The sequence below is a fragment of the Spodoptera frugiperda genome, chromosome 11 (assembly GCF_023101765.2).
Source record: "Spodoptera frugiperda isolate SF20-4 chromosome 11, AGI-APGP_CSIRO_Sfru_2.0, whole genome shotgun sequence".
NCBI lineage: Eukaryota > Metazoa > Arthropoda > Insecta > Lepidoptera > Noctuidae > Spodoptera > Spodoptera frugiperda.
This window is the reverse complement of record NC_064222.1, coordinates 8,820,814-8,843,228: the sequence shown is the minus strand read 5'-3', so window position 1 is coordinate 8,843,228 and position 22,415 is coordinate 8,820,814. Positions and strand designations below refer to the sequence as shown.

The 22,415-nt window shown below is 35.3% G+C and overlaps 5 protein-coding genes across 5 annotated transcripts in view; 1 reads left to right on the top strand and 4 right to left on the bottom strand.

Moving 5' to 3' along the window:
* LOC118274573 (luciferin 4-monooxygenase-like) overlaps window positions 1-22,415 on the top strand; it is a 227,023-nt gene that overhangs the window by 114,588 nt on the left and 90,020 nt on the right. The gene's annotated exons all lie outside the window — the stretch shown is intronic.
* On the bottom strand, window positions 1,118-3,611 carry LOC118275187 (fatty acid-binding protein 1-like). Its single transcript, XM_035593057.2, has 4 exons — window positions 3,451-3,611; window positions 2,364-2,533; window positions 1,728-1,835; window positions 1,118-1,265 (listed from the first exon to the last, which is right to left on the bottom strand). Exons 1-4 carry the CDS (start codon window positions 3,518-3,520, stop codon window positions 1,209-1,211), a joined length of 405 nt encoding a protein of 134 aa, XP_035448950.1. The 5' UTR covers window positions 3,521-3,611; the 3' UTR covers window positions 1,118-1,208.
* Window positions 6,028-8,504, bottom strand: LOC118275186 (fatty acid-binding protein 1-like). Its single transcript, XM_035593056.2, has 4 exons — window positions 8,343-8,504; window positions 7,575-7,744; window positions 7,033-7,143; window positions 6,028-6,271 (listed from the first exon to the last, which is right to left on the bottom strand). The coding sequence occupies exons 1-4, from the start codon at window positions 8,410-8,412 to the stop codon at window positions 6,215-6,217; spliced, it is 408 nt and encodes a 135-aa protein (XP_035448949.2). The 5' UTR covers window positions 8,413-8,504; the 3' UTR covers window positions 6,028-6,214.
* LOC118274878 (fatty acid-binding protein 2-like) lies at window positions 10,170-12,167 on the bottom strand. Its single transcript, XM_035592639.2, has 4 exons — window positions 12,000-12,167; window positions 11,352-11,521; window positions 10,758-10,865; window positions 10,170-10,297 (listed from the first exon to the last, which is right to left on the bottom strand). The coding sequence occupies exons 1-4, from the start codon at window positions 12,067-12,069 to the stop codon at window positions 10,241-10,243; spliced, it is 405 nt and encodes a 134-aa protein (XP_035448532.1). The 5' UTR covers window positions 12,070-12,167; the 3' UTR covers window positions 10,170-10,240.
* Window positions 14,868-18,537, bottom strand: LOC118274822 (fatty acid-binding protein 1-like). The gene is made up of 4 exons (XM_050696759.1): window positions 18,369-18,537; window positions 16,391-16,554; window positions 15,776-15,883; window positions 14,868-15,026 (listed from the first exon to the last, which is right to left on the bottom strand). The coding sequence occupies exons 1-4, from the start codon at window positions 18,436-18,438 to the stop codon at window positions 14,970-14,972; spliced, it is 399 nt and encodes a 132-aa protein (XP_050552716.1). The 5' UTR covers window positions 18,439-18,537; the 3' UTR covers window positions 14,868-14,969.

The following is a 22,415-nucleotide window of genomic DNA, read 5'->3' as shown; positions in this document are numbered from 1 at the left end:
ACTTTCGCATTTATAATATTAGTAGGATTATTTCTGTAGGCTCAATGTGTACTTACGTGGCCTAGTCAGCTTTAATGACATCACTTTAGCCACTGAGTCAGTGGAACAGTCAGTGACTTCGTGGACTTTGATTCCATAATCTAATCTAATCTAATCGATGATCTCGTAATCTTTAGCGCCAGTTACAATAATGTAGAGCTCGAGTATATGGGTTCAATATCCTGTTTGGTTAGTTTTGGTTAAGTTTGTCGAAATTCTGTTAATCGAATTCTGCTCATGAATATAAGCCTAATAGCATGGCTTGAAACTATGTCTGAAAAAGTTTCTCTATACCGCTACCTCTAAAAATACTTTGCTAAAAAGCTACAACAAAATCGTTCAACCAAACGCGAGATAACCGCACACAACAAACATACATACAGTCAAACTAAGAATCTCCTTTTTTGAAGTCGATCAAAAATACGCAACGTGTCATTTTGGTAATAGCAAAAAGTGGTATTATAATCTAATCTGCAGCATACAGATATCTAACGCCTCTGACGTGGATAGACAATCAGTTTGCACCAAAAGCACGCCCTAATATGGCGCAACACTAATTACTTGTTACTACTAATGATAATATATCTTAAGCTTATCATTGTACGGGAAATTAAAAGATCAATCAAGTATTATATTTAGACGTATTTATTATCAGTTTTCTGTAGATATAAAAGTGATGATGTCATGTTGTAGTAGGTTGAGCGTAGATAGTTCTAGATATTTTTGACACATTTTGCGTAATAAGGAACTGGTGTTTACTATTTACATACATAATAATCAATTGCTATCTGTTAGTCCAAATTAGCTAATTAATATTTTGGTCTTGAATTATTTGTGGAAGTCGAAAGAAGGTTTAAAGTTTAAGAAAAAGATGTTTGAGGCGTAGTATGAATTTGCCAGGGCAGCTAGTCATTTATAAAAATCAGATTCTGTTCGTTAGCCTCGGTAACCCACTAGGCAGTCCGCAGTTCCGGAATTTTTTACACATAAAACGTGATTTCAAAGGTTGTGTTTTGTAATAAATATATAGAAATGCATTTTGTTCGACTCTGGCGGGTAAATAAAAATACTAAAGTATAAAAATGTAAAGGCTTTTTTTTATTAAATATTATAATAAATTACTAATTACTTAACCTAATAAAATACGTAACTTAAAATTTTATTTTAATTTATGCTGCTTTGTAGAATCTCTTGGCTTGGCCGTCCCATTTGTCGACTGTGATGGTCTGAAAAATAAACAAATAATGGTTAGAAAACTAATCAATACAAAATGACATAAACATGTATTACTATTAATGTTTAATTCCAAAAATAAAAAAGCAATGTCGTAAGGTACCGAATATACGTTGGTCCTATGATAGAACCTTGCGACACTCCACTAAAATGTATGTCATAAAGTTACTAACTAAAGCTGTAATAATTAATGGACCACTATTTTGCTATGATGTATATAAAGTATATATTAGAACTATACTATATTTTCGAATAGAATAAATTTATTTACGCATATTCAACTCAAAGCTTCATCAATCAAAAGCCTTTGTTAAATCGAAAAATTTTGCTTTATTTGTCAACAAATTTTATAAAATATACTTTTTGGCCGCATATTCATCTCCCAATTACTAGAAAAATTAGTATTAGAATTTTGAGCTAAACTTAATAATATTAGTTTAATCAGAAATACTTACCAAGACAAGGTCGTCACCGTTGAATTCCCTCTTAAAGCTAGCGCTGCCTCTGTCACTCTTGATGACTTGTGTGACTGTGTTTCCATCGACTGTGTATGTGCTCTTGACCTGAAAAACACCATGAGTATTGATCATTTCCACTGATTTTTTATTTCTATCATCATACTATATTTTGGTGATGACAATAAATTACTAAAATCATTAGACTTTTAGTTCTTACCCAGAGACATTTAATGATTGTTTTTTTCATTAGAATTTGTTCCGAAAACAATCCCTTTTTTGAAGGGGTCATCCAGAGATAAACTACTCCCGCCTTGAGCGATGCGAGAAGGAGTGTCAGACTCTTACTGACTAAAAATCACCCCATTCCTATTCCTGCTTTTTGAGCCGAAACCCCGTAAACCCGCTAGGTAGTCCATAGTTCACGGACTGGGTTTAGACTATATGAGATATTTTTTTAAAGTTGACATAATAAACCATGTCCATAATACCATGATGTCCATAATGACATGATTTAATATGATGAATACTTTTTTTTTCCACAACCTATTATGATGATATTGAATAGATAATGACATATTTTAATGATTATTTAATAGAAGGAGAATGACGATGATGCATCCATAAAATACTTACGGGAGTCTTATCCTCGCCAATGACATCATCGAATTCCACTCCAGATTGGAATTTCACTTCAGTAGGACCTGAAGACCTGACTGTGGAGTAGATGTAGGTGTCACCATCCTTGGACAGCTTGAAGTCAGGAGCGAACTTCAGAATGGCAGGGATTTTCTCATCAGGAACACCTGTGGCAAGAAAATTTGTGTAACTATGGATTCTAGAGTCAAATTGATACCAGTTAAGTTATTTACTTGCTACTTTAGACATTTGCAAGAAATTGATTGGATCTCTCAAATGTAAAATTATCCAAAAGTACCTAAGACACATCACTGGGACTTATTTTGCCAATTTCAATAAACAATCTTAATCCAAAATCTTTGGACCGATCTTCATTTTGAACAGAAACTAATGTCAAAAATCGATCTTGATGTAAAGATTTTGGATTGAGAACGGTTATTGAAATCAGCAGTTAATGATTCTAGATTTTCAAAAACGTCTACTGTGTGCAATAAAAATTAAATTATTAATGGTTTTCCACAATTCAAGTAGGTATAAATATGTTAGACGAGTATTTTAGAGTATCTAGATAAAGAAATCATATCCATTTATCATTCACAGATTTCATTCATAGTCTCATGAATGTACAAAATAGATTGTAAATGTCTGGTATTAACAAATGTCGGCAGGCAGTCTGACAGTAACAAAATATATAAATTTAAGCAAAATGGTAAATTTTCTTTGTGAATAATCTTGAAATTGAAATTACAGTAATATAATAACAAGTCTGATGTAAACAACTGATATTAATAGTAGTATTGAGTAGAAATGCTTTTAAATAAATCAAATACAAATTATACCTGCCATTTAATGAAAGTATGTCTCAAGCCCAAAAATCAAAACATAAAATAAGCCACTAACTGTCTTACTCAGAGTCATTTAATGGTTACTTAACTTAGTCCTTAGCAATCGTTTTCGAAACAAAATCGCTACTAAGGAATAGTTTAAGTAATCATCAAATGTCATTGAGTGCGGCAGTTAAGTATAAAAATTAAAATCACTTGAATAAATCTAAATAAATAATATATTGTAAAGTAATACCTACCGACAACTTTGAGGAAAGCATCAAAGTTCTCCTGGCTCACGAATTTGTAAGTTTTACCGAGAAAAGCCATGTTGATAGTTGCAACTGTGTATCACAATCCAATGCCTATGGTAATACAGAGCCTAGCTATATATATGCTAACAGTAATCGGGTAGATAAAGATAATATTAGAGCCATCAAACGATTTCTAGATAAGGTTGAGTCATTGAGAGAAAATATTGCTGAGGTGTAGTGACAAGAAAGTTAAGTATTAAAAATGGGGTTTAATTTTTATGGTTATAATCTTTTAGCTATTAATCAGGGTAGAAAGGTTGAAGCTATGCATGCTAGCATGGCTGATCTATTCGTGATTATAAATAACTAGATGTCTAAGAAGAAAATTTAGCTTGTTGGATGATTCAATTGCAACTAATTAATTTATTGCATCATACTGATTATTCTGGCTTTTTTGTGAGAGTTTCATATCGTAATGTCACGTCTTTTATGCCCGAAGGGCTGGGCAGAACTTTTCACCAATTGAGTTTTAAGTCCCATGCAATAGGAGGTGAGCCTATTACCATATACTTGGCTCAATTCCAGACGTAAGAATTAATCAGAAATTTTCAGGAAATCAAAAAAGAGCCCAGTGCAGCCCATAGTACTTTACCCCACCTGGGAATCGAACCGTAGACACCCAGCCCAGCTGTTGTAGTTGCGAGCGCTTGACCAACGAAGCAGTCGGTGTTTTCAAATATAAAATCAATAAATCTCTGTATATCATCCAACTTGTCAAGTGAGAACACGTTTGTAACATTTGTAAGATCTCGCACTCGCATCCCGTAAAGTGTCACGCATTTTGTTAAAATGAAATCCAGTTATGGCATCACTCGCGTTCCGCACGCGCCTCAAAGAGCCGTCAGACCACCACAGATGGGGCCCAGCAGGGCTGAGGCCTGATCCGGAAAATGCGGACTACCTAGCGGGTTTACCGGGGCTCCGGCTCGAAAAGTAGGAGAAGGAACGGGGTGGTTTTTAGTCAGTAAGAGTCTGACACTCCCTCTCGCCTCGCCCAAGGCGGGAGAAGTCATTGGATGATTTTCCCTCCGCAAAAAAAAAGTTATGGCATCTCCTCTTTGTATTAGCTCCATGTTTATAACATAACTTAGTTACTAACTCTTGAAACACCTTGTAAATTGTTTGTTAAAAGCGAACAAGGATAGATTACTAATCATTGACAGATAAAGGTCTAGTTACATTTCCAATCTTATCTCGGATTAAAAGTAAACGTTAACTGTTGACTGCACAAGTAAACCGCAGTTTAAATTATGGTTGTTATGTACAACATCACGCCTTTTATCCCCAAAGGAATAGGCAGAGGTGCTCATTAGCTATACAATGTACACCCACTTTTCACCATTTGTGGTAGGGGGTGAGCCTATTGCCATATACTGTACACAATTCCAGACTCCGTGCTACTACTGAGAAATTTTTGAAAACCGAAAATAGCTGAGTAATACTTTGATTTGAATGATAGTTGTTATTTTTATAAAAACATTAGGTATATGTTTTTAAAGAATAATTGAAATGAAGAAACAAAAACATTTATTTCACACACCCAAAAAAAGAAACGTGATAATATGTAGGTACAGTTTATACAAAAATTTGATATGTATTGTATGGATTTTATACGTATACTAGCTGACCCGGCAAACATCGTTTTGCCTTATAAATGATGTCTAGAAAATAAATAGTAGCTGATTCTTAGACCCACTGAATTCGCATATAAAATGTGGCAAAAATCGGTAAAGCCGTTTCGGAGGAGTACGGTAACTATTTATTTATTTATTTATTAAGTGTCACCAACATATAACAAACATAACTAACATTATGACATGAACTCAATTTTATATTGATGTTCCATAAGTCTGCTGTGTATTGCTGAGATTATTACACGTTTAAGTAGCTTGGATGCACATACATAGTAACTATAAATACAACACACTTGCAATAATATATTAAATTACGTATTTTTTGCAAAATTTTGTAGTAGCCTTCAGGGCATATCGAGCCTTGCACACTTTTTTATCGAGATTATGGTAGTGGTATCATGATCAATTTTTAATTTCCTAGTAATTTTGACAAGCCACGATGACTTTTTTTGATAAACAACGATTAAAATAAATGCAATCATGTTAAATGCTGTATTCGATGTTTATATTTTATCTTATTAGCTACCGTACTTATTTCCAAAAATAAGAAACGATAGTCAATACACTCATGTACTAGTGAATTTTTGAAAAGTTTTACAAAGATTCCGATATTGTTCTGCCCTTTTTTTATGGGGGAAAATCATCCAATGGCTTCTCCTGCCTTGGGTGAGGCGAGATGGAGTGTCAGACTCTTACTGACTAAAAACCACTCCGTTCCTACTCCTGCTCTTCGAGCCCCGGCAACCCGTTAAGTCATCCGCGCATCGCGCGTAACTATCTATTTATCTACAAAGGAGGAGTTAATGCCAATAATGGGATTCTCGCAATTATTCCTACCACTTAGAATAGAAAGCCTCAATATGTAGATTCAAGAAATAAAAATGACGTGTAGTTGGTAGAGATTTTTTATTATAAATAAAAATTAATAAATGCTTTCACAAACAATATCTAACTATAAATAGAATAAATTAAAAATATAAAATTAAAAAGGAACGCGAACAATGACGAGGCATTTTAAAGCTTGCTTCTGACGTGATGACCACATTTCAGCCTAGAGTGTGATGAGGAAGACCAATTTATTCGGCCTTATAGAATCTCTTCGCAACGCCATCCCATTTATCAAGGGTAAGGGTCTGGAAAGAAAAATAACAAAATATAAGACTAAAAATGACGGTCTACTCACGTAAATTAATGAAGAAAAACTCTGTTGGTTTCGAGTCACAGAGGGACTCATCATCCTCAACAGCGTGCGCAGACACGATGCGCAGGCTATAATTTAGTAATTAATTTAGTATGTCTCACTCACGAGAGTTATTATAAAGTCATAAGACATGTCGATCGAAGTATAGCATAGAATAGAATCGAAAGTAAAATAAAGTTTGATTTGATCACTTGATTAAAAAGTATTAGGTTAATAAAATTTTCGAATAATAGGTCTATTACTTATGGAATTTAAATGTATTAGTAAAATACTCAAAAAATTATGATAACAAATGTATTATGTACCTACCTGTGATCTACAATGAATTTGAATTTGAATAATATAGCATACAAAAGCATTTATAAAATAAAGCTAATGAACATAATTTTTGGAAAAATTGTAGTCACGTAACATTAATGCAATCATTCTTTTTTTTTAAACGTTGCCCCACATAAGGATTTTCTCCTGTGACGTGGGTGCGTTTACAAACATACAAGTTCACATGCTCATGACACCCAGACCCGAAACAACAATTTGTGGATCACACAAAGAGTTGCTCCGTGCGGGAATCGAACCCGCTACCCGTTGCGCGGCAGCCAGTTGCCCAGCCACCGCACCAATCGTGCAGTCAAACATATCATGTAACATATTAAATGGAATTAATAAAAGTGCCAAAATTTTTAATTAGCTTACCACAATAAGATCATCTCCATTGTACTCCCTCTTGAAGACTCCAACTCCCTTTTCAGCAGACTTGACAGTCTGTGTCATTGTGTTACCTTCAACCACGTATGTGCTCTTAACCTGGAAGACGAAACATTGGTTAAACAATGCTACTTCTTGTTGATAAAAAAATAAGGCACTGTGTAATAAATTCTGGAGTACAGATTTTAATTTCAAAGCTACATTTTGGAACGAGCATCAAGCTTCACTAAGGGACAGACTGACAGACAATTCAATTTGTTATTTTAGAGTACCTAATTAGGAATTAATTGGAATAAATGCTTTGACTTTGACTTTGAATTTTATTCATTTTTACTCGAAAAGAATATCAAATGGCAATTACTCCTCATAAAAAATATATATTGAGTCTAAAATCATAAAAAATTAAGTAGATGTAAGTTTGTCTTCATTAAGGAGCTTTGATTTCGATTCCTAAATTGATGTGGTCTAGAAATAGTTCAAAATGTTCCCAAAAGCATTTACGACACAGCAAATCACCCTTATTTACTTACAGGCACTTTTGAGGAGCCAAGAAGTTCATCAATCTCTACTCCAGATTTGAATTTGATTTCCTGAGGCCCATCAGATGTTACTGTGTAGTAAGTGTAAATGTCTCCATCCTTGGTCAGCTTCTGATCTGGAGCGAACTTCATCAGCTTCTCAATCCTATCTTCAGGCACACCTGTAATTAATTATAAATTATATTGAATAACATTTCTTTATAAAAGAATAATGAGGAAATTAAACACATTGAAAGAGATCATGCAATGGCATTCTGATAAAACTAATCCTTTTAAACTTGCCAAGTGCTTATGGTCCAGCAGTAGACTCTTACAGGTACCCTTGATAACGATGTTATTGAGAAATGAACCTTAATGACAGATACCATACAGCAGCATCAAAGTCAAAGTCTAAACATTTATTTCAATTAATCTTAAATTATTACCTTTACCTATTGTATACATATGTAAGAAAAATGTAACAACAATACAGTGTCAAAACTAATGGAACTATAAAACCAATTTGTGAAGAAGATAAAGCGCTCTTTGGCAACTCTGAACCTCCCAGTCCTGGAGATTATGGCAAACCTTCTCATGTAAAGAAGTAACGTAATCCTGCCGTATAATGTTATATGTATTATACCAATGATGATGTTTGACAGGTATATTACGAAATAGGGACAAGCTAGCCTACTCTCATGTATTGTAAAGAAGTAACAATAATCTAGTAGCGGACTTTCACAGGCTGCTAAAATTTGATGACGGGAAAAGAACACTTACCAACTGCCTTGAGGAACCCATCGAAGTTCTCTTGGCTGACGAATTTGTAGTTCTTGTTCAGGAAAGACATGTTTGCTTCAGATCTTCAGGTCAACTGATTGTTAGGTTCCCAATACTAACAGTATTTATTATGAAAACTAATCTCATAGATATGATAAGGAATATAAACGATACCAAAATGATTTTACAAAAGGATTTTTAATGACTAATTTGTACTTGTTATTGTGTTATTAAATTTGCAATATCGGAAGTTCGATTGCTAATTATAACTTTAAATGTTATTAATCCATAGATGAAGCTCAGTAGAGCTGATGCCAGATACGGAGCCGCAGAAGACTTTAAACAGGTTGCAGGGGTTTGCAGAACAGGCGATGAAACAGGCTGGTTTTTAGTCAGTAAGAGTCTGACACTAAAATAACACTATAAGGAATAGAGTGATGTGACTCTTGACTCAAGACTATCAAGCATGATATTTTGAATTTGATAGTCACATCTTGAAAAGGGAAAATTCACCTTCCATTTTATAGTTTCGTCACGCCTTTTTATCAAGAGTGGGCAAAGGTGCTTATTATGGCATGTAATACCACTGTACAATGTACACCGACTATTCACAATTAATGTCACAAAAAGTCCTATATAATAGGATGAGCTTATTGCCATATACTGGGCACATATCCAAACTCCGTGCTACTACTGAGATTTTTTCCGAAAAGCAAAAAGCTGTGTAAGTGAAGTTACTGAAGGCCCCCAACCCCATTTCCAATCTACCTAAACCCCGATTCCGCAAAAACCCTTAAATTCCCAACCCCGAAACGGCAACGCACTTATAACACCTCTGGTGTTTACAGTGTCCATGGGTGGCGGCAATTGCTTTCCATCAAGTGCCCGTTTACCGGCTTATACCATAGAGTGTCCATTGGCGACGGCAATTGCTTACCATCAGATGCTCGTTTACAGGCTTATACCATAAAACACTTTTTCCTTTCGGAATTTTAATCGCAATATTTGAATGATAAATAACACTTGCCGTATATAAACGTTACCTGCAATTTTCATTAAACATCACATTAATTTAGTAATCGAAGTTACCGGTGACAATTTTATCATCAAAAACTGATAGGGGGCAAAAAGAACGTCTTGTAGTATCTTAGATAAAGATTTTTTAGTTAAGTCTTTATTATCGATACTGAACTTTATGATGAGCATGATAAATATGATACTGATATGGACTATCACCAAGCAATTAGCAACAAAAGTGTTCTACTTTAAGATAGTTAAAAAATGTTTAGTAATATGAGGAAAAATACTTGAACAATTGTAAATAACTGATCTGGCGTAATTTTGGAACATGGCGTAATTTTTTAAATATCGTGTTATATTATTTATGTCCTGAAGAAGTACGGACGGGGGTGCGTGGTAGACTCTTACCAGCTAAAACCACCGACACCGGTGTTCCTCCTTAACCTGTGGCCGTGCACACAGCTCCCACAACGTAACAGGCCTTGAAGATGCCTCCCCGACTCGAGTAACACGTGTGGAACACAATGCTAACGCCTACTCGCGCCCATGCAGTAGACACCTGACTCCCCTTGTCAGTTGTCCGCAAGTTTCTATGCACTGAATCTTTATAGCAACAACCTTTAGTGTGTTACCGTATTATTCAAGATCATAGTCAATTAGTAGATTATTATCGTTCAATATATTTTGGATCACTGTATATTTTCAAAATGTATTACTATTTCATTATAGGTTAAGATCTCGTATCGTTTGTGCCACAACATAAAATATTCGTGTGACTCTAATAACAAAAAAAAAAACAAAACAGAATTAGTTAATAATTTCGATTTTATTACAAAAATAAATTAAATTATGGACTATTCGTTTGTTGGTTAGTTTGTTCATGCAGCCTTGTAGTACCTCTTGGCGGATCCGTTCCAATTGTCCATGGTGATGGTCTGAAAGAACAAACAAAATAATTTGAAAATTTTACAAAATAGTGATGGTCCTAAGATAGCACCTTGAGGTACTCCTTTATAGATGTATTTAAAACCCATTAGTCTGTGTTATTTTGTTGCTTCTTAATTATTTATAAAGTATAACAGTATTTTGTGTTTATGTTGTTTAGTTTGCAACAACGAGCACTTGCCAAATTAAAATGACTAACATAGATATGAAGATATTTTGCAGAGTTTAAGTTTCAAGGAAACCAATGTATTCCAAATCTGGAGCAGTATTTTTTATAATAACTATCTTGAGACATTAAATTAACTAAAAATCACGGTAAGCCGATGAAGAAAAGTCCCTCTGTGACTCGAAACTAGTTGAGCTTTTCTTCATTAATGTAGGAACGTGAGTTAACCGTGATTTTTAGTTAATGGAACAGTATTATTGGAAAATTTATTAAAATGAACTCACCACAACCAAATCGTCTCCGTTGTACTCTCTCTTGAAGGTAGCGACTCCGGTGGCTCCCTTAGCGGTCTGAGTGACTGTGTTGCCGTCAACTACGATTGTGCTCTTGACCTGTTGAACAAAAAACCTACATTAGAGTTCCGAGTACACCATTTTATTCCTTTTTAAATCTCTGGTTTTGTAGTCAATTTTGACTGGAATGAAAGTTTCATGACATTCAATCCAATAAGTGTAGGAGAGCCATGCATCCACTTAACTTCCACTTACTGTGGTATCACTCCGGTCGTGCTACCACATACTACACGTCGGTTTTCTGTAAGATACCACAATCTCACATAAAACCGACGCGAAACAATGCTTGCGTTGTATTTTGTTGTGTGAGTGAGCACCCAACCAACGGCAAGTACAAATGTCACTTTTTCCTAGTTTTATGTACTTTCTAAGATTATTTAGACACCACTGGCAAACGATGAAGGAAAGCAACGTGAGGAAATCTGGGCTGACAAATTTCTCGAGAAGAGGCATTTGGTCAGCAGTGGCCACTTATAAATAGGCTGTTCATATGATCTTTGCATTAGTAGATACTATAACACTTACGGGAGTCTGTTCAGCGCCAAGTTTGTCATCGAATTCAACTCCAGACTGGAATTTGATTTCCTTTGTGCCTAGAGCACCAGACACGATGTAAGTGTAGGTGTCACCATCCTTAGTGATCTTCTGGTCTGGTGTGTAGCTCTGAGTCTTTTCGATCTTGTCATCGGGGACACCTGAAATGATGAATGTCATGATCATTTAATATTTTTCTTAGGTTTATGTATTGGTAAAGTATTTCATATTTTTATTCTTTTTCATTGACATTTTCTAACAGTCAACTATAAGACAGTGGATGATGACAAAGATAAATTAAACGAAACATCTCTTTACCCCCTCACTTGTAATAATATTAAGTACATGTATTTTTAGAATAAATAATACCTAAGTAATTTTTTTTTATAGAATAGCTGACGGATCATCCACGGTAAGCAATCGCTATCGTAAAACACCAGAGGCGTTACAAGCATTGCCGGCCTGACGGAGAGTAGGAATTTAAGGGTTGTTGGGGAATCTGGGTTTGGGAAGATTGGGAAGGGGGGTAATTGAGCCACTGGTGGTTAAAATTTAAAATTAAAACTGGCTACGTCACTGTTATCTTCATCATCCTTTAAAAAGGAACATGATCCACTAAAAGCATTTAAAATAACGTACCAGATGCCTTGAGGAAGCCATCGAAGTTCTCCTGGCTCACAAACTTGTAGGTCTTGTTAAGGAAAGCCATTTTTCACGGTTAGTTTTTAGAAAAAACTATTCTTCAATGCCTGACTTTTGAAGTTTCGTAACCTTATATCGTAGTACTTATCTACCTGATAAATTATAATTTATTTGGTTTTATAGTGGCAATAAAAGGGAATAAATAGTGATAGATACCAATCGTAATAGTTAAGAACCTTGTAGACTTCAAGAAAATAGCGTACTTCTCCTTAAAAGCCCGGTAACGCACTTGTAACTCCTCTGGTGTTGCGGGTGTCCATGGGGGCGCTGATTGCTTACCATCAGGTGACCCGTCTGCTTGTTTGCCCCCTATTCTATATTCCTGGTTGCATAGTCAGTCATAGTTATTGGTTTTGGTACATAAAAAGGAGAGAGACGTTTCAGGTATTATGACAAGTTTTCTGTTAAGATAAAATTAAAACCAAATTTTTCGGGTCGTTACTTAGTAGTTAAAACAAAATCATTAGTATCACTGGTCATGTGATATAGAAAGTGGCAAGTGTGTAGGCTCTTTAAATTTAAGTAAAATGGCCGAAATCCGAAGACATATCTTTGGACAAGGTGCAGTTTTATTGTATTTATACTTTGTATTATTACTTGTTCAGTTGGCACACTTTGAAAATAATCGGGATGATATAACACTTTAAGTATTGTTAAGCATTATGTGAAGAGTTTGAACATCAAGCCATTGTTATATGGGACAAACCCGCCACACCCTCCCAAACCGCTGCAACTCCTGTAAGCCAGGATCTACAGTAGATACAACCATGAAAACACCCCGTCCCAGGGACATGAATGACTGTCTTGGATCCCCCAATGACATAAATCAGAAGATATTATTAGAGGAGAAGAAAACGAATTGAACATCAAGTCAGTCATTCTATCAAGTGTAGACAGAGGTTCATCTACTGTTATAATAGTAAGTGACTTTGCCTTTCCATTCAAAAAACTTTGGGTATCAGTCAAATGTTCAAGTTCCAATTATAAATTAGTCATTCCGATAATACTCCGATATTCCATTACAGGTGGCTTATCATTTGCAGACAATAAAACTTTTATTGGTACCACGTCAATAATGTTACAGCGATATTTAGTTTTTAGTTTGACATTATGACCCAGATTATCAATATCAATTTTATTTATAAACGGTTGATTGTGGTTGCCTTACATACCTTTTTTTTTTTTGGTGACGGGGGAAACCTTCAAAAGGCGCCTAGCTTTTTGGGGATAAAAAACTAGGGAGTGTGGGATTTTTACCTCACTAAAACCACCCCGGTGGCCACCCTCAACACCTGTAAGGGGCACTGGGTCCTCTTAATAGACCTACTCCGAATGCTTATACATACCTGAATTACTCGGTTTTTTTTCCAAAAATGATCTCTCTCTCTCTCTCACACATACACACACACACATACATACATAACCAGTCCATTGCTGACCAAAACTTCTTCTCACACGGAGAAGGTTTGAGTGGAATAACCACGCTTGCTCAACGCGGACTGGCGATTTCAATCGTATAATTAGAAATGATAAACCCAGGTTTCCTCACGATATTTTCCTTCATCTTTTGTCAGTGGGGTATAAAATCTTAGAAGGTACATATAACTCGGAAAAAATCACATTGGTGCCGTTGGTAGGTTTCGAATCAGCGCTCTCATTGAATACTCCAGCAGTGGACTGCCACGGTTTGGCGAAATTAATGACAGTTAACATATCTGAACTTTTGGCATAGTTTACTGAACAACGCAATCGTTCTTAGTGTGAGCTTGCTCTACGTGTGATGCAGGATGCATCCATGATACGAAAAACATTGAAACGCCTTTAGAGACATTTCGAAGATTCAATTTTATTTAATTTTAACCCCTGCTTACTCTGGGCTCCTGAGGCTACAAAGAACCCATGAGTGACGACGGGGCTCAAAGCAAAAGTTAGAATGAGGTGGGTTTTAGTCAGTAAGAGTCTGACACTCCCTCATGCCTCACCCAGAGCGATAGAAGTAATTGGTCATTAGGGTGCTATATTCTCCAACAATCCTTAAATTCGTAATCCCGAAAAGGCCGACAACGCACTTGTAACGTCTTTGGTGTTTCGGATGTCAATGGGCGGTGGCGATTGCTTACCACCAGGTGATTCGTCTGCTCGTTTACCAGCTTATACCATAAAAAGAGTCTCGTTGGATCAAATGCAGTCTGAGGAGAGTCAGTTTCACTGATAAACTGTAACTTCTTGATAAGCTAATTGAGATCTTATTCATAGAATTATTTAGGATTTATTTTAAAATTTATCTCCAAATACTTAGTGGTCATTTAGAAATTATAAAGTCGTAAATGTACAATTATTATCATTTCATCATGAAGACACATTATTTCATTTTCTCGTTTGTTGAAATATCTTTACAAATCCTAAAATTCAATCTTTATCTTAGCTGAAACTTAATGATCACGATTGATTTGCCTTATTTTAATCATTAAACAAATGATACGATGGTAATTAGTATTTGCACTTAAATTATTAATCACTAGCTTCTGCCAGTGGCTTCGCCCGCGTTCTCGTAATATAAAAGTATCCTATCATCCAAGTCAGCTCATACCCTGTATGTATACCAAATTTCATCAAAATCTCTTCTGTAGTTTCATCGTCATTAACGGACAAACATACAAAGACCGCTAGTATTGCGACTCAAGAGTACGAAATTTCATAACATCAATATCTATCAATCGGAATTGGATTCAAGAAAGCCCTCTAATGGCAAAATTAATTTGTATTTTAAGATTAGTCTTCTGTTTAGGAAATAAAACAATAATCTAAGTAAAATTAAATTATTTTAATAACAATAATAAATTCAAATAGTAAATATAATAAGTCCGAAAGGCAGCTAATAATACTTTTGAGGTACAATAAAATAAATTAAACAACTTTGTAGTATCTAGTAGCAACACCGTCCCATTTGTTGGTCTTCAGGGTCTGAAATAAAAAACGATTGAAATTAATTATTGCAAGTTGTTTTGTGAAAGTGTGTTTAATAGTGACCCTATTTTTCTTCTTGCTTTATTTCAAGAAAAGAAAAGGCACGAGGTGCTAACGAAATTCAATTGAATATAATCTCATGGTTCTTAATATCCTAATTGGGGCATCTTACTAATATTATAAATACGAAAGTAATATGTATGTTACTCAACTATGTCAAAATGGCTGAAGTGATCGGAATGAAATTTTGAACTGGGGTAGATTATAGTCTGGAATATTGCATAGGATATTTTATCCCACGGGAACGCAGGTGAAGCCGCTGGCATAAACTAATACATAATATTTGACTTTAAGTCATTCTGTCTCCTGCATTAAATTCACCGAGGAAGTAAAAACTATCGTTTTATTTTTCTTTTCCTCTAAAAACATCTTCTGATTTATTTAGTTGCGGGATCCAAGACAGTAATTTATTTCCCTGGGACGCACCGGACTTCAGTGTTCCGATGTTTTCATGGTTGTATCTACTGTAGATCCTGCTTTACAGGACTTGCAGCGGTATGGGAGGTTATGGCGGGCTTGTCCCATAAAATAATTATCTAATAGAGATCTCTGATGAACATTACCCTTTAAATTGCGTGCTCCTAAAATAGTCCTGCAATAGACTATCACAGGCTATTGATAGTATGACGTTAACGACTGTCATATTCACTATTGGTGTAGTATAATATGATTCCACAGTAACTTACCACAACCAACTCATTTCCAGAGAAAGTCCTGGTGATGGTGAGGACTCCATCATCAGACTTCTGGACCTGTGTGATGGTGTCACCGTCAACGGTGTAAGTGGTGTTGACCTGAAAGAAGAGGAAGAAAGCCCAATTATTATAATGGAATAAGAAGATGAAAAGAAGGTGGACAACAATGAACATTGATGAATAGCAGTTATAGGAAAGCAGAAGACACAATTATTTATCATCAAGTTTGTTCTAAAAATAGTTAATTTAAATATAGCAGACTCTGAACACTTATAGTAAATAAAGTTAAGTTGATTGATTCATCCAGTGATTAAAAGATAAAAAAGTTAGCATCTACATGAAATAAAATAAAGCTAGTACCTACATGAAGTAAATTGCAAATATTAAAAATGCGAATAAACAAATAAATATAAGGACAAATATGATGAAATGTTATGTTTAAAGCATCAATACAAATATTTTACAATTGTTTACTGTGTTTGTAATGTCTTACATCACAAACATGTATTTAGAACATCTCATAAAAAGTCTCAAAGAAATTAAATTAAAATAAACTGATAAAGAAATGCTGAAAGAGATCTAAAACATGAAGTTATAGAAAGTCACCTTCTTGCCAGCTACGGTCTCATCGAAGGCGACTCCAGACTTGAAGGAGACCTCCTTCGTGCCCTGAGCAGTGACGGAAGTCAGGGTGTACGAGTCTCCATTCTTGGTGTACTTCAAGATGGGGTTGTAGTTGAGGTAACCTTGAGTCTGCTCTGCGGGAAGACCTGTAAGAAAAAGACTTTGGTTTAAATATTTTTTGCTACTTTAAATAAATTAAGTCGGAGTCTGTGTTTCCTCGTGGGGATAAACTGAGTGTCTTCAAAGCTCGAGTGAATAGGTTGCTTATGGGTAGCGTGCTCCATCGAAGGCCGCAACATCACTTACCATCATCAAATGTAAAAAAAAAAACATCCAATCCCCCAAAAGGCCGGCCACGCATTTGTAACACTGGTGTTTCGGGTATCCTTGGGCGGCGATTGCTTACTGTCAGGTGATTCGTCTACTCGTTTACCGGCTTATACCATAAAAAAGTCTATAACTACTAACTAACTTCTGCTAGACGACTGTTCTTTGATTATTTTCATTGGCTGCAACTGCAAATGGTGATGCAACTTACATCTCTTGAACGTTCATGCATTCGGAAGGACATTCATTTATGCATTACTTGATTTGAGAAGAATTTTCATCATTTACCACTCTATGACGAAAATTCAACTCTTTTTGCTTAGAAACCAATGCGACAGTTGATCGATTTTGGATGTATAATCATAAATTACATAATATCTGCACCAATCGGTCAAGTCCACGGCTTTACCGATATTGTCAGTGACGCCATGTTTTATCTAAACAACGGCCTTTAGATTAGCATAATCTTTGAACTTGATAGACTGAATTAATATTTTTGTGTATGTTGCTGGTGGTTCGATTGCATAGAAAAACGCCAATTTGGACGCAATGCAGATGTTAAAACCCGACAACCAGCGGCAATTAATTATAATCATATTAATGGAACTCTCACGTGTCTACTCTGTGGAAGAATATTTGTAAACAAAGGTGGATTTGCCAGCAACATGAGAGCTTATGATAGACGCCAAAAGTCAAGAAACGGTTGCCGTGAAGGATTCCTAATTAATTGGTATTGAATGCAAAGATACTGAACGTCTAGTAAAATAACAGGGTAAGGTCGTGTCTTACTATATTATGCCAGGACCGGTTGTCGCCCTTTACTAAAAAAAACATTTATAATTAACTGGGTTTGATATCATTTAAGTCTTCATATGAAAATTTTCTAATTGCACACATGGCTATCCATGTTTGCTAAGGTTCTACTACAACTAAGCAGTATCTCTGGAACTGCGGATAACTGAGTTATCGAGGCTCCGGATCGCAGCAGGAGTTAGAAAGGGGGTTTTTGGTCAGTAAGAGTATGACACTCCATCTCATCATCAAGGCGAGAGAAGACATTGGATGTTTTATCATCCTTAAAAAAACCAGGCAATAGATACAAAATACAAGGGTTAGGTTTTATCATTTTAATACTCTTGACTTTGATAGTGTATCTGCAAATACAAAAGTCATAACATGAGGTCATGAGCTACTTAATGTTTCAAGAAAATTGTAAGCCGATTGCAGTTTTTGAGATTAGATAAAAGTTGCATCGATACACGCCCGATTATAACCATTGTTTATAGGTACTTCAGCAAAATGTAAACGTCTGCTTGTAAATAATTGTCTGTACACTTTATAGGGTATAATCCCATAAATAACTGAAGAGTACATTATAATAAACACACTTTTTTTTTTGATACGTTTAACTTAAAACAAAGTATTATTTACTGGTGCTTATATCCCCAAAAACTATAATTAGAAGAAAAAAAAAATGCTACCACAACCAATAAATGTAGTTTCGGTGGTCATTGATAATAAATAATCCAAAATATCCTGAACAAAAGTTTTATCACTCGGATCTAATATGAAAAGATGCATTTCTGGATAACCACAATGATTTTGACAATTAAACTCCAAAGAAAAAACTTACCCAAAGAGTTCACGAATTCCTCAAAGTTCTCCTGCCTCTCAAATTTGTATTCCTTGCCTAGGAAAGACATTTTGATAGGTTTGGTTACTTCGAATAGCAAACTGAAGGGATTCAAGGATGAGCCAGTGGGTTATATAGCTGCTAGGTAATCCTTTGGATATAGATATATAGATAATCTTATATTTGTTTTGGCTGATAAGTTTTATTGCATCCCGAACTCTCAATAGCAACGGCTTTCTTTATGTACACAACACATCAGACATAAACTGACTGCTGAATGTGCAGAAAGATCTTTCAAAGCGGAACTATGATTAACTGGATTTTTCATAGTTTGAGTGTGCAAAGGTGTGTCGAAATGTCATTGGTTACAACTTTAACACAAAGGTGTGTCGAAATGTCATCGGTTACAACTTTAACAGCTCTTAGACTAGGTTTTTCCTACGTAAAAATCAAAATACAAAATATCATCCTTCTCTCCCCTGCTTCAAATTCATTGAGCGATGTCCACATCGCAACTATAATTTTATTTTCTTTTCCTCTAACAATATCTTCTGATTTATTTCGTTGCGAGATCTAAGACAGTCATTCATGTCCCTGAGACGCGCCGAACTTCAGTGTTCCGGTGTTTTCATGGTTTTCATTTCCAGGATCTACAGTAGATACAATCTGGTATGGCATGGTAATGGTAAAGTAGATACAATCTACTGTAGATCCTGGCTTACAGGAGTTGCAGCGGTATGGGAGGTTGTGGCGGGCTTGTCCCATAAAAAATCACCTGACAGCTACGGATCATCGCCGACCATGGAAACGAGGATTATCATAGAAATGGCAAGTACGTGAAAAAAACAGTTACATAGACAAACAAACAAGCAAACATACAACTTTGTCTTTTAAGTAGTAGTAACAGTATTATCATTTGATTATATCATACTTGCATTACGATAAAAATCATAGATTTTGTGTCGGTACAGAAGTTATTATGTTTTTCGAACCGCCTTCAAATTGCTTTAACGCCTCCAATTTTTTTAAGCGCCTTAAACCTTCTCTTAGCTCTGGAAATACTATGCTGAAAACCGCATCAAAATTGGTACAGCCAATCGCGAGATAATCGCGCACAAACATATGTACCGTAAAACGGGGTGAATATAATTCAAAGGGTGAATAGATTTTAGAACATTTTCCCAAGATTTATTCACCCCTCTTCTGTATCTATTCCCCCCACGAATTCCGTTCACCCCGTTTTACCATACATACCTACATACAGGTCAAACTGAAAACCTCCTTTTTTGAAGTCGGTTAAAAAAAGGCAATAATCGTTAAGTAGGTAATTACAATAATAATTGCTTTTCATTTGTTATTTCTTATCTACCACTTTCGAAACACAATTACAGTACATATTTGCCTTCATAAAGTAAGTAAGTAAGCATTAAACATTACATAAACCACTCAATTTCTTCGCTGCAAATGTAATAAATGTAATAATTGTTACATTTCTTTATCTTATTGCTAAATAATGATTAAATATCAGGTGATGTAAACACTATAGGTACTAGTAGATATTGCTACTTATATCTACTTTAGTACTTTGTAATCTAAAGATAAAATAAAATTGGTTGATTCAATTCTTTTACTAGAATGTTCGCTCTTTGCCAATTTGGAAGGAAATGAGGTCATTTAGTGTGTAACCTCATTTCACGCCCATTTTAGATTATAATTGATAAACTAGCTGATGCCCGCGGCTTTACTCGCGTGCCTCACGATGTTTTCCTTGACAGTGGTGTTAAAATAATCTTCGAAGAACATTTATAACTAGGAAAAAGTTACGTTGGGACTTGCCATTGGTAGGTTTCGAAACCGCACTTTCATACATGAGAAGCGGGCGTCTTAGAGTGCTATTCCACATGCTATGTAACTATGCTACAAAGATATTCCATCTTTAGCTGCTGTTAAAATTTGTGACCGTGTCCACTGATTCTAAGCTACGTAGCTGTGCGAGGATGATGCGCGAGAAACCATCCATAGTACACATACTTAGCAAACATAATCAGCACGCATCTATAGCACGCATCTTTCCATATAAAAAACATGCTTAGCTGACTCAGTTTTCACCAGTGCTAAGCTATATGTACCATATGATTGGTGGAAGCCAAATACATCATAGCGCATCTCTGGTGGAAAAGCACCCATAAACCTCCGGGCCACCACGACATATTATATTATGACGTACAAGTTATAAAATACCAATTAATATTTAATTTTATTACATTTATACAACCGTCTTATCTTTAATGTATATCGGATTGATCCCAAATTGCTGTACTACCATTATTTGCAATTTTACACAGTACCCTTAGTACAAGTTTGCTTTACGCTTAACGTCATCAAAACGACGGCGCTCTTATTGGTTGGTCCTTTCAAGCCGGCCAATCAGAGCATCGAACGCGTTCTCGTTTCGGTTACTTTAAACGTAAAGCAAACTTGTATTAAGGGTACAGATCTGCAGCACTTATTTATCAGTAGATAGGTACGTGCCGTTCCCTTTCTGATAAAATAAGGCGTGATATTATATGGATCAAAGTGCAAGAGATATTGTGTGGTCTTTAGAAGCGCTTTTTGCACTTTAATGCTTTAGGGGTAAGGTGCAATTTTAATTATCTGGGAGTGTCAAAGTTATTGTGAAATCTTAACTTCACAATTAAGTCTTAACACCCTGCAGGGCAAGATAAAGGACTCCCAATGATCCAACTACCCATTGCATCAGGCTTTTTTTTTCGATTATTTTTTAAATTAGTGTCAATTAGTGTTTTTTTTTTCGAACTTTCCCCACACTCCTACGGATTTTTTTGACTTTGACTTTGACTTTGAAACATACAATTTTACATAGGTACACATGACACCCAGACCCGAAACAACAATTTATGGAGCACGAGAATCAAACCCTCACGTTGCACGATAGCCAGTTACTCAGCCATCGCGCTAATCGTGCAGTCAAGGAGTGTTTACTTTGATATCAAAAGAATGATCTAGAAGTAATATTTTGAAATTATATCCTAAACCAAGTGCGATGTGAATGGATATAAAATGTATGTTTCAATTAAATTTATCTTCATTATCAGATAATGCTATTAAACTCAGTGATAATCTTCTAATTATTGATATTTAACGGCTGTGATTTAATTTAATTAGTTAAATCTGTAGTCTTGGCAATTGAATGGTTTAAAATTAAATAAAGATTCTGCAAAAGAGAAAACTAAGGTAACATAAAAATTAAATATGGAAAGTGATTGGTATTGAAATATTTTTGTTGGGACAATACTTAACAACACTTAGATAAAACGAATTAGAGTTTAGAAGAAAACCTTTTTGTCAATTATTAATGATGTAGAACAAACATAATTAATGCTATAAAAGTGCTCTCTGATTAAGAAAAGATTGGTAAAATCAGGAGGTCTACTCTAATTCAACGAAAAATGAAGTTTCGTCCGAAACTTCGCAGATTTCGTACAACAATTTAATTTATTGCGACCCTTCGTGAACAAAAATGAACGAAGGAAATAAAGATAAATAAATAGGTTTTGATTAAAAATTAAAAATAAAACGTTATTTAAAGTTGTTCTATTAGTAAATCAATAAAACCTTTTATTAACCTTTTATTTATTACCATAATATACTGGGCCCAATTCCAGACCCCGTGCTACTACTGAGAAATTGTCAAAACACCGAAAAAAAACCCATTAATACTTTGCCCGACTTGGGAATCGATCCTGCGATCTTACGATCACTCGACCAATGAGGCAGTCGCGATTATGATAAATGGTGAAATATTGTGGTAGGTCTACCTCTGAATACCCCTTAAAGAGATAACAGACGATATTTCACTTAATTATTAAAAGTCAACACTAAGATCGACTATACACGATCCCAATGTCGACTTTTTCCAAAAATATATACACGACGGAGTTCGCTTTAGTGTGTGGCAACACCTAACTGTTATAACTTCCAAGAGTCCCTTCGAACCTAGTGAAACGCTGTGAACGAAACCATAGC

Excerpts from the sequence above, each read along its gene's own strand:
- LOC118274822 (XM_050696759.1), bottom strand. The coding sequence starts at position 18,438 with ATGTCTTTCCTAGGCAAGGAATACAAATTTGAGAGGCAGGAGAACTTT. Across the intron at positions 15,884-16,390 it reads AGACCGTAGCTGGCAAGAAG|GTCAACACCACTTACACCGT; the intron begins GTGACTTTCTAT and ends CTCTTCTTTCAG. Across the intron at positions 15,027-15,775 it reads CTGGAAATGAGTTGGTTGTG|ACCCTGAAGACCAACAAATG; the intron begins GTAAGTTACTGT and ends TTTTTATTTCAG.
- LOC118275187 (XM_035593057.2), bottom strand. The coding sequence starts at position 3,520 with ATGGCTTTTCTCGGTAAAACTTACAAATTCGTGAGCCAGGAGAACTTT. Across the intron at positions 2,534-3,450 it reads TGCTTTCCTCAAAGTTGTCG|GTGTTCCTGATGAGAAAATC; the intron begins GTAGGTATTACT and ends TTCTTGCCACAG. Across the intron at positions 1,266-1,727 it reads ACGGTGACGACCTTGTCTTG|ACCATCACAGTCGACAAATG; the intron begins GTAAGTATTTCT and ends TTTATTTTTCAG.
- LOC118275186 (XM_035593056.2), bottom strand. The coding sequence starts at position 8,412 with ATGTCTTTCCTGAACAAGAACTACAAATTCGTCAGCCAAGAGAACTTC. Across the intron at positions 7,144-7,574 it reads TTGGCTCCTCAAAAGTGCCT|GTTAAGAGCACATACGTGGT; the intron begins GTAAGTAAATAA and ends TTCGTCTTCCAG. Across the intron at positions 6,272-7,032 it reads ATGGAGATGATCTTATTGTG|ACCCTTACCCTTGATAAATG; the intron begins GTAAGCTAATTA and ends TTTTCTTTCCAG.
- LOC118274878 (XM_035592639.2), bottom strand. The coding sequence starts at position 12,069 with ATGGCTTTCCTTAACAAGACCTACAAGTTTGTGAGCCAGGAGAACTTC. Across the intron at positions 10,866-11,351 it reads TTGGCGCTGAACAGACTCCC|GTCAAGAGCACAATCGTAGT; the intron begins GTAAGTGTTATA and ends TTTGTTCAACAG. Across the intron at positions 10,298-10,757 it reads ACGGAGACGATTTGGTTGTG|ACCATCACCATGGACAATTG; the intron begins GTGAGTTCATTT and ends TTGTTCTTTCAG.